The sequence below is a fragment of the Mastacembelus armatus genome, chromosome 10 (genome assembly GCF_900324485.2).
Source record: "Mastacembelus armatus chromosome 10, fMasArm1.2, whole genome shotgun sequence".
Taxonomy (NCBI): domain Eukaryota; kingdom Metazoa; phylum Chordata; class Actinopteri; order Synbranchiformes; family Mastacembelidae; genus Mastacembelus; species Mastacembelus armatus.
Window position 1 is genome coordinate 3,471,157 of NC_046642.1, and position 15,538 is coordinate 3,486,694.

General features: G+C 41.8%; 1 protein-coding gene across 1 annotated transcript in view; it reads right to left on the bottom strand.

The window, feature by feature from the left end:
* The window catches only part of fat4 (FAT atypical cadherin 4), a 92,046-nt gene that overhangs the window by 22,058 nt on the left and 54,450 nt on the right, over window positions 1–15,538 (bottom strand). The window contains exons 5-7 of the mRNA XM_026330098.1: window positions 13,501–14,423; window positions 12,021–12,195; window positions 1,040–1,220 (exon numbers count right to left, since the gene is read on the bottom strand). Coding sequence (XP_026185883.1) covers window positions 1,040–1,220; window positions 12,021–12,195; window positions 13,501–14,423 — 1,279 coding nt within the window. The remainder of the gene's footprint in view (window positions 1–1,039; window positions 1,221–12,020; window positions 12,196–13,500; window positions 14,424–15,538) is intronic.

Here is a 15,538-nt window from a genome sequence, read left to right on the forward strand (position 1 = left end):
ACTGGCCAGAAGCTCTTACAAGCTCCTCTATGGAGGGGGCTGGGAGTGTGAAAAGGCTGTTGTCCAGCTTGAGTATAGCAGCACAAACAATGATTTCGGGTGTTGATTAAAACTTTGCACTCGCTGCATAAACTCCTGTCATCAACTGCAACATCGGCCTGGAATTAGACACGGCCAGTGTTGACATAAATTGTTTCAGTGGAGGCGTAAGACAGGCCAAACCCTGGTCCTGCAAGGGTATTTTCACACCGGGGAATCAACGCAAATTACAAACTGACCTGATTACTCACAGCAGTTACTGGAACTGTACAGTGACATAGATCTCCTCTGGATTGTAATAGCTTCATTAGTCTTATGAACACAACAGCTTTTATTCCACTGGTAAAAAGTAAAATCTAAAATAAACTGTCAGTGCTAATTGTCTACAGTTCCCAACAAAGCTCCCTGGAAAACAATGAGTGATGTAAACTGTGAGGTAATTTCTGTAATTTGTTACTGGTGTATAATTTTATTCTTATTTTTATATCTGCTTCTTTTCTTTTAGTGGTAGAAATCTAAATACAACTTTAATAAAGGTTTTAATTCCAGAAATTAATAAGCTATTTTACATTTTTGGTGGTTAAGACAATTATTTCTGTAGACATTTTTCATTTCAGGATGAGGCTCCCATATAAAAACAGTGTTTGTCAACTGAAAGGGCTGGAATAACTGTTTCAGAGTCAGGCTTTTTTTATGACAGTTGATATATAAGTTGTATTAAAAGTGATTTGCAGAGTAGAGCTAACGTAAACAGGCTGAGGGGCCTTGGAGCCTTAGGGGATACCAAGTTTGAGTGTGACATTTGTTGCATGTCATTTCCACGTGGACACGCTCCCCCATAGAAAACACTAAAAATAATACACAAGCAACCAAGACAAAAAAAAACACACCAAATGAAAGAAAATCCTTCATAGTGAGAACGTTTTGACCAACAGTTCTGTTCTCACAATATAAGAACAAAGAGTAAAGTACTCTTCAGGATCAAACACAGTCTCAGTACCTTATAACACCGTTGACCCCCATGTCTGCATCTGAGCTGTTGACCAATAGCACATCTGTCCCCGTCGGGGCGTCCTCCCTGACAGTGGTGTGGAAGGTAGAGGAGGTGAAAACAGGGACATTATCATTGACGTCTTCCACCAGAACCGTTACTGTTCCAGTTCCACTCAGAGACGGAGAACCTGAAGATGGAGGGAGTAAAGAAAAAGAAAAAGAACTGTGAGAAACAACACAAACAAGTTTACTGTTCCTTCAGTGAGCACAGTAAATTGAAGTGAAGAAGAAAAAGTCTCGCTGGCCTGGACAGAAGCTACTAATTGCTTTTCCTTCACATGACATACCTGAACATAGTTAAAACTCCTTTTCATGCCCCAGCAAGCTGGTAAGAGGGTCACAGAAACATGTGAGCGCCATTAAAGCCATTTTGACTTTAGGCAACTTATTGTACATGACTTGTCATTTGCTGCAAGATCCACACTGAACCTATTCATACTTCTGCAAGGAATCAGCCACAGTACTCCTGCTGCATTTAATTCAAGCAAATGTCTCTGGCCACCGGTTTGGGTTTCAATCAGCCGTACTGCCACATCAACACACATCAGCCCACAACACATCAAAAGGGCTTAATGTCTCTGAAACCAAATCTTTCAGGCGTCCTTCCTGGGGTCCTGGACATTGGCAGATTTAATCTCTACAGAGAGGTATCTATTTTAAGGTGCACGGCACTGAGCGAGTTAGTCTGTGGAATCTGAGCAAGGAGAAGTGCTATTTTCAGCAAAAATCTAACCGTTTTTCTCCCGGAGTGGGTGACGAAACGGGGCATGCAGGCCCTAGGGGGATGGATTTAAATCAATAGCAGATGAAAATGAGCTGCAATGCAGAAAAACCTGAAGTGAAAAAAGAGATTCAGACATCTGCCTTGTATGAGTTGCCCTTTAGAATATCTTGTTACTTAAAGTCACAATACAGGATTTAGGGGCATCTTTAGAAGACTGGAGCTGTTTTAATCTCATAATTATTTGCATATGTTTACACTGTTTGCATATTGACACAAGGACAGAGAACACCTGAGGATTGAGAAAAGCTGAGATCTGCAAGTTGAATTAGTCTCCACCATGCAGTTGCTCCCTCCTGCAGGTCTCTGCAGGAATAAATGTGAATGTGTCAACTATAATATGCCCAAATAAAAACATACACGATCCTGAGCTTGTGTCTCCTGTGCCTGTGTACTCAGCTGTTGAAAACATCAGATGCTTGAACTTGTGTACCATAGAGTCCTGGATTAATAAGAGAAATAGAAAACATTTGGCCGCTGGCCACCAAATCCCCTCTTTATGCAGAGCTGTGCAGAATCCAAACATAATGAATCTATGAAAAGAAAGTGTTGAGGGTCAAAAATGAAAGCTTCAGGGACACTGTGGCTCTATTGTTTAGCCAGCACACTGTATCTGATAAACATGAGAAAATCGGGGCAACATTATATGCTCTCATTTGGAAGTCAGATTAATTATTTTTCCCTCAGTCGTCTCCTGAGATGATGGAATGACTCCTTTCTGTCATATTGCAGGTCACAAAAAACAAAAAAAGGTGAAATGGAAACATGAGCACAGCACAGAAATCTGTTTTGCTTTTAGACACGCTGAGACTTATTGCACCGGCACGAAGTTTATGTATTATTAAAATTGTTTTAGCCAGGCTAGTGGTATGTCTCTGTGCTGGGTGATGTGCCTCAGACTGAAATATCTTAAACACTAACAGATGGATGACTGTAAAATTTGCTCTATACTCCCAAGGTCCCTAGAGGACAAACTTTTTTCATCTAATGGCCTCATCAAGCCAAATTTTTAGATTCCCCAAAACATGCAAAATGTATGACTTTCCCATCAGCCTCAGCCGTTCTTTTTGTTAACATGCTAATAGGTGAAATATTGTCTTAACAGTTGACCTTTCCCAAAAAAGTACTGTATAAAGTTTGCAGAATTATAAGTGAGGAACTATCTGATCAAAAACTGAGTAGACAAGACTATAAATCTAACCAATCAAAACTCGGTTATGGACTCGAGTTCGAGTCTCAGATCCGGCAGGAATTGTAGGTGGGGCGGAGTGAAAAGCCAGCGCTCTCTCCACCTTCAATACCATGACTGAGGTGAGCCCTTGAGCAAGGCACCAAACCCCCAACTGCTCCCTGGGCGCCGCAGCAATGGGTGTGTGTGCACTTTGGGTGGTAATGCAATTTCCCCATTGTGGGATTAATAAGGGTAATAACTTAACTTAACTTACAGCCCATGCCGAAATGGCACTGAGGTATCGATGTAACATCCACACTTTACAAACAGAATATAAACCCCCTCAAACAGTGATGCACCAACTAAAGTGTCCTTGAGCAAGAAGGAAAATCCCCTACAAGCTCTGCAGCTGCCGGTGAGTTGCTGACACTAAACTGTGACCGCCTCGTGGGCAAAGATGAGAAAAAAAAAAAAAAAAGATCATCAAATGTGAACATTACTGTGGACTTTGAGACCACCACAGGAGGTCAAGGGATTCCTCAGAAAATGAGATTTGAAATAGTTTACTATAACATCACTTCACTCCCTGGCTTTAAGATAATAAACAGACATTCGACCCTAAGCTGGTCATATATCCAGGTTTTCTGGTCAGAACAGAAGTGGCTAACATGCACATTCAGGATAAACACAGCTGAATACCAGAAGCCAAATAAAGGACACAAACAGAGGTAAGCTAAACATTTTTTATCCCAGAAGAGACCCAGAAACCATACAACACTAATCTTCAGTGACTCATTACCAGTGAGTCATGTCCTCTGCAGTGCAAGCTAAGATTTTGCGGACATTTTAAGAATCCCGTGTTTATAACCAAATATAGGCAATGTTGCATTTTAACGTGATTATGCATTTCCACCTTTACAAATATTTGTGGATAAAGTAATATTGCTTATAAACATAATACTCTGAAATCCTTTAAACAGGAACACCTGACAACAAATTTGGTATCAAATGCAAAGAATTAACAGCGGTAGAAACATAATCCAAGAGGAAAATGTAAATTGTGGTTTGAAGTTCAGGCAGCATCCAGTCCCTAGTGGATCATCACAGGCCCGTTATGTAATCAAAAGGACCACAACATGTGTCAGCAGGATTACATAATCAGCATCATACATGACTGCAGCTTTCTAGCACACCTGTTAGACTCAATTGACATGAGTCGTCATTTAGGACGTTGCCATAGCAACAGATTAGAGTTCAACTGATCCGCTTAATTGAGGAGCGGTCCAAGTCAGCAAGGTGTCTGTATCCCTTCAAGTTGCTGAGCTGCTGCTGCTGCTGCCAGGCTAAGTGTGTTTGACAGTCAGCAACTCACTAAGACTGTTGTTGATCAAAGATGTTCTCTAAAGGCCAGAGCCGCTGAGAGCTAAGTGGCTTTGTCTACAAAAGCCATTAGCTCCTACCAAAACATTGAGTATATGAAGAAAATATTTGTGTTTGAGTCTCAAGCCAGCTGAACTCAAGCTGCCTCCTGTCAAACAGTGTGTGTAGTCGCTGCATTTCAATGGCATTGTTTCCTCCTGCGACGAGCGGAAGGAGGCCAGGCTACAAGGCTAGCCGAGTGTGTGTCAGTGGGTGTGTGTGTGTGTGTGTGTGTGTGTGTGTGTGTGTGTGTGAGTAAGTGTGTGTTTGTGTGTATGCATTGCTCCCCTTCCAGGCATTTTAGTTTTGGACAGGATGTGATATCACAACCTGTTTACAGAGCTGGAAGAAGCAACCCCTCCGCCCCCACCCAACCCAACCCATGGTCACTGAACACACCAGGGACTCTGGAGCACAGGACACTGTTACCCCAGTTAATTCTTAGTAACCACAGAGCAAATACACCCCAACCCCTTTGGAGAACACCTTCTATACTGAAATACTCCCAAAGCCCCTGACTCTCCTCTGTGTGACCCTGTGCTAACCCTGCCCTGGGTGACAGCCGTGGGTTCAAACGGAGCATTATTCATATTTTTTTGGTGTATCACTTCTCACATCATCGTGGGGCTCTATGCAGCCTCAGGACGTGCCTCTGTAGCCTCCTGGGTCTCACTAATATCACATAACCCCTGGCAGCTGTTTCCACCCAAACCTGCTGTTCGATGTGTAAATAGTTTAGATCTATCTAGTTACATCACGTGGGCTGACAGATTTAGTCGTCAAGGAACACTGTATCTTGGCAGGTATGCAAACATATGTAAATGGAAGTTATGGTTAAGGTCAACATTGCAGATCAGTATGTCGCCTGCTTCCTATTCTTACATTTCCTCTGAACACCATACCTGTAATAGTAAGTAAAACAATCCCAGAGCATGTTCTTTTTTTTTTTTTTGTGCCAAATGACCTCCATCTCTTTCTTCTTTTTTTGGGGTGAGTGACTCAACAGGAGAGAAATGTTCTCCAGGAGTGTTGAAAATCCCAGCATCTTCTCCAAACAGACTTTGCTGGAATCTGGCAAAGCCCAGGGAAGAGTGTCAGGGTCAATGATTTAGAGACGACTGCAGCCGAGGTGGGTGTCACCTTGTGCGCTGCGGCTCAAGGCAGGGAACGTGTTGGTGGGAGGATATGGCAAAGAAATATGCCTGAATCTGGCAGCACTCAACCTGGCCCCACCACCATACGACAAAATGACATCATTTTGTCCTGGAAAGTGCTGCTGGAAATTTGCAGCAGGAAGTCAGCTGCCTACCAGTGGCTGCCATGCACTGTGGTTAGAAAAATATTTTTTCCATTGGCAAATCATTACTCAGACCCTTTCTTTGCAGGAGCACTGTAGATTTTCCTTTTTTTTTTTATATGCCTCAGCCTGTTTCAGTCTATTTTTAGTGTTTTCATCCTGTATGTGACATTTGAAGATGCAGTGCTTGTGTTGTCAGTCACAATGAAATACAATCACGATGAACTACTACTGAATAAGATCCCAAAACACTCCTTTGTGCATATTTCACAGCAGACAATTAGTGTGAGAAACTAAAATGTTTGCATTCTTATTACCATTAGGCTTAAAGACCTGTAATTTGTAGATGACATGTTGGCCAAAACAGATAAGGTAATCAAGGCGCTACCTCAGTTCTGCCTGAAGTATAATCTTATTTCAGGGGTTAATCTCAGGTCAGTTAGGAAGGCAAACCTCCATGATCTGACACTGCTCTCGTGGTGATTACAGCTTCACATCATCAGTATTAACCACACACTGAGAACTTATCAACACCATCACCCAAAATGCAAGATAAACTGTGTTCATTTACAGAGCAATTTTACTGTGGCTAGAAAAGTGTTTTGGAAATAAATGCCACTCATCGCTTACATTCCAGCCAATTGTGTGTGTGTGTGTGTGTGTGTATATATATTTGATCCAGATTCATTTTGGTTATTATTGCACACAAGGAAATGGGATTTGAATCCAGAAAAGCATGCTCTTCAAATCAGTAAAGAAAATAGTGGACCTTGTGGTACCATGTTTCCATGAGGCGGTTTAGCCCAGAGAGCTCTGAAGTGGTATGGATACCATAAAGGATATGTCTGAACTAAACCCTGGTGATAACCCTGTCTCCAAGTCGGAGCGTTTTCTCCTCAGACATCAGACTCTGGGTATTCAAATTACTGTTTCTGCCCTGTGAGCAGCCATTACACTATGGGATAAAGCAGAAAGACCCTGGCGTCGGTGCACCTCGTGTCACACAAAGCGAGTCTATCTGTCAGGGAGCTCAAAGTGCTCAAGCCACATGAGGATTCCTCCCCTTTAGCTGAATCTAGAAACCATTATAATTTAATCAAACACAGCACATTCCCTTTAGATCTGGGGATGACACAGTTGGGACAGTGACAACCAAAACAGACATTTTCCTCTACCAACTCTAATATTTCATTGTTGCTTCTGAGCTCAGATCTAAGGAGAATCTTTCAGTGTAGATTCCATTTGGAGAAAATGGAAAAACCCATAATAACCCCAAAGAATCTGTGTCCAAAATAACAAGCTTTCAGGACCCTGACAGTAAACTAGACCAGCTGACCATCTGTCGCATCCACAGACAGTTTTCTTTGTAAGCCTCTCAACCCAGAAGCATTGTCTAGCATAAACATATGGCAGGGTTTAAGCACCTTATTAGTGTACATTACCACTGGACAAATCACATTAACCTCCAAGAAGGTGCCGTGGCCATACTTTCTGAACCAGAGGGGGTATAGATACATGTGTTAATGACAATTAAGCTATCTGTATTCTGACAGCTGCAGCTGCTATGAGGGTGCACACTGCTGTGAAAGCCTTGCAGGGGGTTGATCTGAAGGAAACAGCAGCACCCACCTCCTGGGAAAGCCTGAGTGCCTCGAGTTGCTCAGTCTAAGCCGTGCTAAGAAGCATGTTTGAGTGTCTCTGCTGGCACAACAGATAATCTCTTCCTTAAATATATGACTGACCAATGTTTTATCGAAAAACAGAATTGAGCTGAGCTGTACACAGGATGAAGCTGGGATGTCCAAACAACCAGGTTCATTAAACTGAGAAGTCCAGGACAGGTCGACTGAAGGAAGATGGATGATTGTGTAAATTTATAAGACAGCCCATCTGTAGCCTGAAGCTTAAGGCTAAACGGTTAATTACGGTTTATGGACTGCAGCTAGACTATGTTCTTAAGAGACAGCGTAAATAAAACACATCATTACTCAGGGAGAGAGAATTGGCTTCCATCAAAGTAAAACTGACATTTTTCTGCCTCTGAGAACCTGTTGCTTTGCGACAAAGCTTCTTTTAATGCGACCCCATCCAACACCCATGAATGGCCTTGGTGGAGCTGAGTGCAGGGTGCGAGCTGTCCCACTGAACAGTTTGCCAAACATAACAGAGTAAACAGAGGTTTTCTCACAGTTAACAAGCAAAAGAGTGAAAGGGATATCTCAGCAGAACGCTCAAAGCTGCTACCCGGTGTACGGGGGAAGGAATATTTCTAATAATGCGGCAGCCTCAGAGGCATTCGTCAAATTAAACCTAAAATATTATACAGCTTGCAAGTTATTTATGGAGTGCTGCGTCTGAATGCGTTTGCATAATTTCTTTCCCATATGTTATGGATATGGTTTGGTGGTTTGCAGGCGAACAAGGGAAGCCTGTCAATGGACAAAAAAAAAGAGCTGCCTTTCCTCATATTTTAGAGTCTGTGGTGAAACTTAATGAAGTGATTTGCCTTTTGTGTTTTTATTACAATGGCGCTTTTATTTGCTGCGTTGTTGAATATTTAGAAATCTCTATTTAGCAGTGCGTCTGTGGACCATTCAGCGAGTGTGACACCACGATGCCAGTACATCATAAACCAGTGTGAGAGGTGGAAAACAGATACTGGCAGTATAACTTGCTGATAATACTACAACTCTATAATGTGCATACATGGATCATATAAATTTGAAATATGACTTAGGAAAGGTGTTTTGGTGAAAACATTCATACTTACACATAAAGTTATTTAAAGAGAAAAGCAAGTTGTGCAATGCTACAACTAGTTATGGTAAAATTAGGTTTGTGAGAACCAGGGTCCTAAGAGAAACAGAGAAAATAAACATCATTAAAAAGTGCAAGGCCAATGCACTAATAATTTTAAACCCCCCATTACTTACCAAAGCTATTTACAAAAACATTCAGATCCAGCAGTTGTTAAAGGGTTTACCAGGGAGTGGAAAAGAGAAAACAGGCGATAGGAAAAAACTCTGCAAGACCACATTGTTACTGCAAAGTTTTTTAAGAGCTGATCCAGAATGTTACTGCTCTGTTAAAGTTCATTTGAAGAACCTGATATTTTATCTGGCTGAGTCTTGTGTTGCCACTAGATTGCAGACTGGCTGAAACCCTTAGAAATGGACCCCATTAAAGATTTATTGTGGTATGCACTGGACAGTGATCTAGCAATACACTAGCCACGTTTCAACACCGTGATACCAGTACTGACAGTTATTTAAGTCAATTTGCATAATATGGCAGAGAAGTATATGCTAAGGTTCAATTTTTGATGGCAGACTGGAGATTGACAGACCCTTATCCAGCTAATGATAATAAAAAACTCAGAAAGACTGAAGGGTTGACACACCAGAGTCATGGGAGCCATTTAAGAGAATAAAAGATCCTGCTTTTAAAGGGGGGTGGTCATTAAAATTCTTTATCTGCTAAATGGCCGTTTAGCCCCCCAAAAACTTCCCATCACCCGCAAGCCAAAAGGCCATATACAAACAGTGTGGCACTATGGAGCGATGTGCTGGAGGGATGTGAAAGACATGGGATTTCTTTGCGAGCGTATCCGCTATAATAGGCATGGGCCGAGGGATTTACTGTGCCTTCGCTTTAATAAATGTGACCAAATGCAGTGCATGTCAATGCACCCCAAGGACGCTATCACCACCACACGCAGACTCACACAAACTCACATAATACACAAACACAAATGGATAAACACACACACCGCTGAATGCATGCACCCACATTAATACACACACATCCATAAGTGCAGACACAGGTTGCAGCAAACATACAGACACGATACATCAACGAGCTCACAAACCAGTTTATCTGCTTAATTTAATCTCAGTTTTATCTTAACTTTTCTTCTCAATGACCAGACAGCTGGAACTCAATGTTCCACAGTTGGACACCATTAGGAAAAACAAGCTTCTAGCTACATTACACATAATCCACAGAAAAGAATCTAGTTTCTTCACATTATACAAAGTTGTATGGAGATTATAAAGACTAACGTGAACTGTTCGGAGAATGGAATAAATGAAGTTTTTGGTGCTAATTGGTGCTGCAAGAACCTGCAGAAATCCAGCTGCTAAATGCATAAAAACATTTTTCTTCATCTAATGCAGCAACACTGGCAAAAAACTTTTGAACTGACGCTGCACAACTCATACATTATACAAAGCAAGTATAACTTGTATCTTGCTAAGCAGTGGTTTAAACGACTGAGTTGCCTAGAGCTGATCCAGATGTTGGCCGAGCAGTAAGATCAGCCAAGGACCCTGTAGCTTACAAATATCCCCAGATATCTGCACAACTTGTTAACTCAGAAATGCTGCAAAAAAAAAACTTTCCATAAACAAGAAAGAGAGAAAAAAGAAACAACAACATCCCAGGTCTGAGCTTCGAGTTCTCTCTACAAGATGCCTTGTAAAACACCTTTATGTATGGATGCCTTTGTATGGATGCCATGTTGTAGGGGGCTGTGCTTAGTTTTTAAATAATGGCAGAAGTTTGCCAAATTCTGCTGATCTCCCGAGCCAGAACACATTATGAGAACCAGCATCTAGAGAGTCTTTTGTTTCCATCAGTTTCTGGACAGCAAAGAGGCTCCTGACGCCTCGCTCAGACCAAGATAAAAGACTTCACTTCGCTGAAGCCGGACCACTATATACCACAGTTATGGTTTTTCACAGAACATGAGAAAAAAAAGAGGTGGAGAAAGATTTGTCTGATCTAAAATTGCTGCTGTTAAATTTGAAAATGATCACTTTTGGTCATGATGAAGTGTTTTGAGGGCACTGTGCCTAAGCTTTTACATAAACACCAATCATGACATGACAACAGACTGTATTTTTGGACGGCTTCAGTCCTTGGCCTGTAGAATAAGACCTTTACAGACTGAGGACCCTGGATGATGAGTCCTCTTCAGCATTTTCTCTCTGTTACAAATACAGCAGTAGAAGATAAAGGCAGACTTTAACATGTTAAGATGACTGTCTGACTGCGGTTGAAAATGGGTCACGGTAGACAGAAGACTTGGAGACACGTCTGCACCATCCACCTTCAACATTTCCTGCCAGATAGCGCCTGGGAGAACCATTTTCCTTCACTGTCTCAGCTGAGGCCTCAAAAATGTGAGAAAATGCTTCTGGGTAATTTGGCCTGTACCATGATTATGGGGTTTTTGATATTTTGATATTCTACCCCAAATCCTTCTTTCTGTCTCCTACCAACAATGTACTGAAACATCCTGTCAAAATATTTTGGAATTGTTGTCAGGGCTCTAAATATGGACTCCTTGTGAAACATACAAAAAGGGATCGAATCCTAATTAGTATGTTCGCTTTTTGGGCAACCTTGTCCATGTGGCACAGACCTCTAAAAACACAGAAAGCAAGACAATCTTAACAAAACATGCAGAAAGTATATAACGAATTGCTGTTATTTAGACAGCCATCTAAAAATGTTGGGTTGATATACACATATAATGGAAATACTACTCAAAATGCAAACATCTTTCTCACTAATGCAAAATAATCAACAGTTTCTTTTTTATGGAAAAGCATCTTCCATTTTACAAAAACAAGACACTCCTTGCAACATTGTCCCAGTTCTCACCAAAGCCTTGCACAGTCAAAAATACACAGCGTTATGAACAGTCACATGGTCAGTGCAGGAATGAAACAGAACCACCCTCAGACCATGACGGCTGTGCCAGAGCAGCTCAGGGAAACATATATTTAACTGGGATACCGTGTGATTTGGCTGCGACGGGGATATGCATGTACTCCTTTAACTGCACATTAACTGGCCTCTATGCAATAACAAGTTAAGCTTTTATCTGGTTATAACAAGCTTTACCACCATATCCAAATAAACAGAGGATGCAATTCAATTGAGCCCACTGAGAGGACTTCTGGGGAATAGGTCAAAAAGGAGCCGCTATTTTGAAAGTTAAAAACTGCCAAATGTCTTGGTCATTGTGCCACAGAAGAAGAAAACTACATATAAATAAAAACGCTGATAGTTTATGAAAATCTTGTTTTTGAGTCAATTTCGTGGCCTGAAGTTGAACATGATACTAATTCAGACACATACAAACACTCAGTGAATCATAAAACTGCGAAGTCAGCATACAGTCATCTTCTACTGAACAACTATCAAACATGCCAATACAGCCCCACAGATCCAAACCTCCACTGTGGTTGTACCTGAGTCAGTGGCGGTGATCAGCAGGACGTATTTCCCATGAGCCTCACGGTCCAGGGTCTGGGTCAGGCTGAGCAGACCACTGGAAGACAGGCTGAACACGCCCTCATCGTTTCCACCAGTGAGCATGTAGCTCAGCTGACTGTTAGCACCTTGGTCGTCGTCTCTGGCAACAACCTGAGAAAAAAAAAACAAAAAAAAAAAACAGAAATGAGACTTTATGGAGGTTTTTGGAACTTTTTCTTTGGAAGAAGAAACATGTTTGACATTATCAGCGGCAGCTATAATGAGATGAGCTATAATTGTGTTTAATTAATGACATTGCAAAACAAAGTTACTAAAACTATCTGAGAAGTCTTAGAAACGTTTCCAACATTTCCTTCTGTGTAAGTCCACACTTTTCTACCTTAATAAGCAAAAGTTATATAGTCACTTAAAGTAAAATACCTTTGAAACTATTGATCTTGATCTCTCAATCATGAGATGGGCTTGGGCTTTTTTGGGCTGCACAGATAGTGACCAAATGAAGTAGCTGATATTAGATGAATTGCAGTCGTTTTAAATTCTAGGATGACTTTTTTTTATTGTAAAGAGCATCTCGCTCACATCACACTGGCTGGGAGAAACCCAGCAGCACCACAATCCTCCCTGAAGCAGCTGAGGGATAATTACTATCACTCAGCTCAGTGTGAAGCCAATTGTTGGGGGAAAGCAGATTATTACCAATTCACTTTGAATAATCATTTTCCTGAAAATACCAAAAAAAAAAAAGTCACAAATGCATCCTCTGCTCTTTTTCATACCCATTCGCTGTGGGGATTAAGGACAGACATTCATTCAGCAGTTTCTAGGCATGAAACTATTAGCCCGTCTGACTTTCCCCTCATCCTGCAGCACTAATCTACTCGCTGCTGTGCTGAAATGCATTGTGGGCTTCCCTGGCGTCCTTGCCAGGCGTACTGCAGACAGGGAAAGACATGTGCTTGTGTGGCAAAGCTCTTTCCCACCACATGACTGATTTTGCTCAGAAGGTATAAGAAAATAGAAGAATTACTCCGTCACTGGAAGTCAGTTCTCTCCCTCCATTTTTTATATATGGCTCATTTAGTCATCAGAGTAGTTACAACTTTAATTGCTTCTTCATGCAATTTGGTCCAGTTTCATATTTCGGTGAAACCTTATAAAACCCTAATTGTGCAGAGCAAATTGCAGTCGTATATCATTTCTTTATCATTTCAGTCATGGCATTTAGTAAAATAAGACCACCGTGCTTAGGGGTTAGTGCACTATTACTGCTCACATACCTACCCTTATTAAGTTAGTATTACTAGAAATGTGGTTAAAGCATTAGCTTGTTTAAGTCTTAGGACTGTTATTTAAAACACTGCCTTCTTTTCACTCTGTCTGTGAATGTTAATGACGTCCTGACTGCTTAAATTTCAATTCATGTCTTCGCAGAATAAAGTAAACAAACATACTGACCTGCAGGATGGTTTTGGGTAGGTTCTCCAGGTTCTCCTGCACATTGACACTGTAAGGAGAGAGCTCGAACACTGGTGAGCAGTCGTTGACATCCAGCAGCACAATGTTGACTGTTGCACGGTCCACCCTGGGGCTGCTGCCACGGTCGGCCGCTTGGACCACCAGTGAATAGGACGAACGTGCTTCACGGTCCAGCTGCTTGGCCACTGAAATCACCCCTGTGACAGAATCGATCCTGAAATCGGAGTTAGTGTTGCCTCCTGAGATAGAAAATCGAATCTGTCCATTGGTGCCCTCGTCAGCATCAGTGGCAAACACCTGGATGACATCAGTCCCTGTCAAGGTGTTCTCCTCGATCTCTATGTCGTAGATATTCTGCGAGAAGCTCGGTGTGTTGTCGTTGACGTCCAGTATCATCATAGTCACATCCATGGTTGAAGAGAGAGGAGGTTCTCCTTTATCTGTAGCTACGACTGTGAGGGTATAGTTGGAAAGCTCCTCTCGGTCAAGTTCCCCAACCAACCTCACCTCTCCATCAATTGTACCAATGCTGAACTTATTACCATAAGGTCCTCTGAGGGAGTACTCGACATAGCTGTTGGGCCCACTGTCAGCATCTGTGGCCTGGGCGGTAAACACCACCGTGTCCACTGGCGTGTTCTCCTGGATGTAGGTCATTTTCTGGGAGGTGAAGGTCGGTGAGCAGTCGTTGACATCCAGGAGAATGATGGACACCTGAGCAGTGCTGGTGAAGCGGGTCATGGGGGGTGGAGGAAGATCATTGACTGTGATCACCAGGTTGTAGAAGGACTGAGTTTCTCTGTCTAAGGTCTTCTTGGTTTGGAGTTCTCCATCTTTGCTGATGACAAAATGGCCCTGGGGATCACCTGATGCAATTTTGTAGAGGAGCTGGGCATTTGGGCCTGGAAAACACGGGAAACAGAAGAGAAGAATAATGACAACAAAATTATTTCAAAGCTATGTTTCAATTACTGGGTAAAGTTTTTTACATTAGTTTTTAAATTACCACGAATATGTAACAAATCTGTTGACTAATCTACTGCTGTTTTTGTTTCTAGTAAAATGGACATGGCGACTTCATTAATGCAGTTGAGCTAAACTGGGATGATGCTGTTTTGTACAAATAGGCTAAAAGTTTTGTCTTAGATTAAAAAAAAAAAAAAAGGGGAACCATCTAATGCAACCTTGAACAAAAACCTTGTTCTGTGCAGTAGGGGCTGATTTTTATATTTGTGACTGGCGCCCATTGTTCCAGCTGTGACCGTTCAGCTGTATGTGTCTGGAATAGGTACTTATATTCGTTATCAACGTCCATTTCCATAAATTGTTCATATGCAACAGCTGGAACTCCGGCAGCTACTCCTGTCCTCCATGTGGACAATCTATTCATTCTGTTTGACAAATTGCTATCAAAAGAAAAACACCAGAGTTAAACCACTTCCTAAACTGATAGTGCAGTTGTGCCATTTTGGAAAATCCCTCACAAATGAAACATTTATTTTGATGACACAACTACAGTGTGAGCAAACTATCTAACCTTGAGATTTAGCCTAATATGCAGCACTTTGCTGCAGTTGGGGGTTAAAATGAGCTTAAATTGAGCGTCTGTAATTCAACTCAAAGGGGTATTCATGTGGAAAGTGCTGGAAGCTTCCCACACTCCAGCGTATATTTACAGTACACAAGTAATCCCTTATCAAAAGTTTGAGTGCTACTTCCACCTAAGTTTAGGCTACACGCGTAGCGTAGGGACAAAGTCTGGGCTGGGGGTCAGGGCTTAGGAAGTGCTAACAATGGCAGTGTTTTATTTTGACAGTGGAAAAATGACATCTATATATCTGAGAAGACAGTGTGGTCAGATTATGCGGACAGTGCAGGGGGAAGCCAAACTGTTTGAGAACTAGGCAACGTATTTCCCAGGAATGTAGGTCACTATAACCACATTAGGCCTGGGTGAAGCAGTAATTACAGCAGAGGAGAGTAGCGGCGACTGTTCAAATACCACACGGTACTTCAC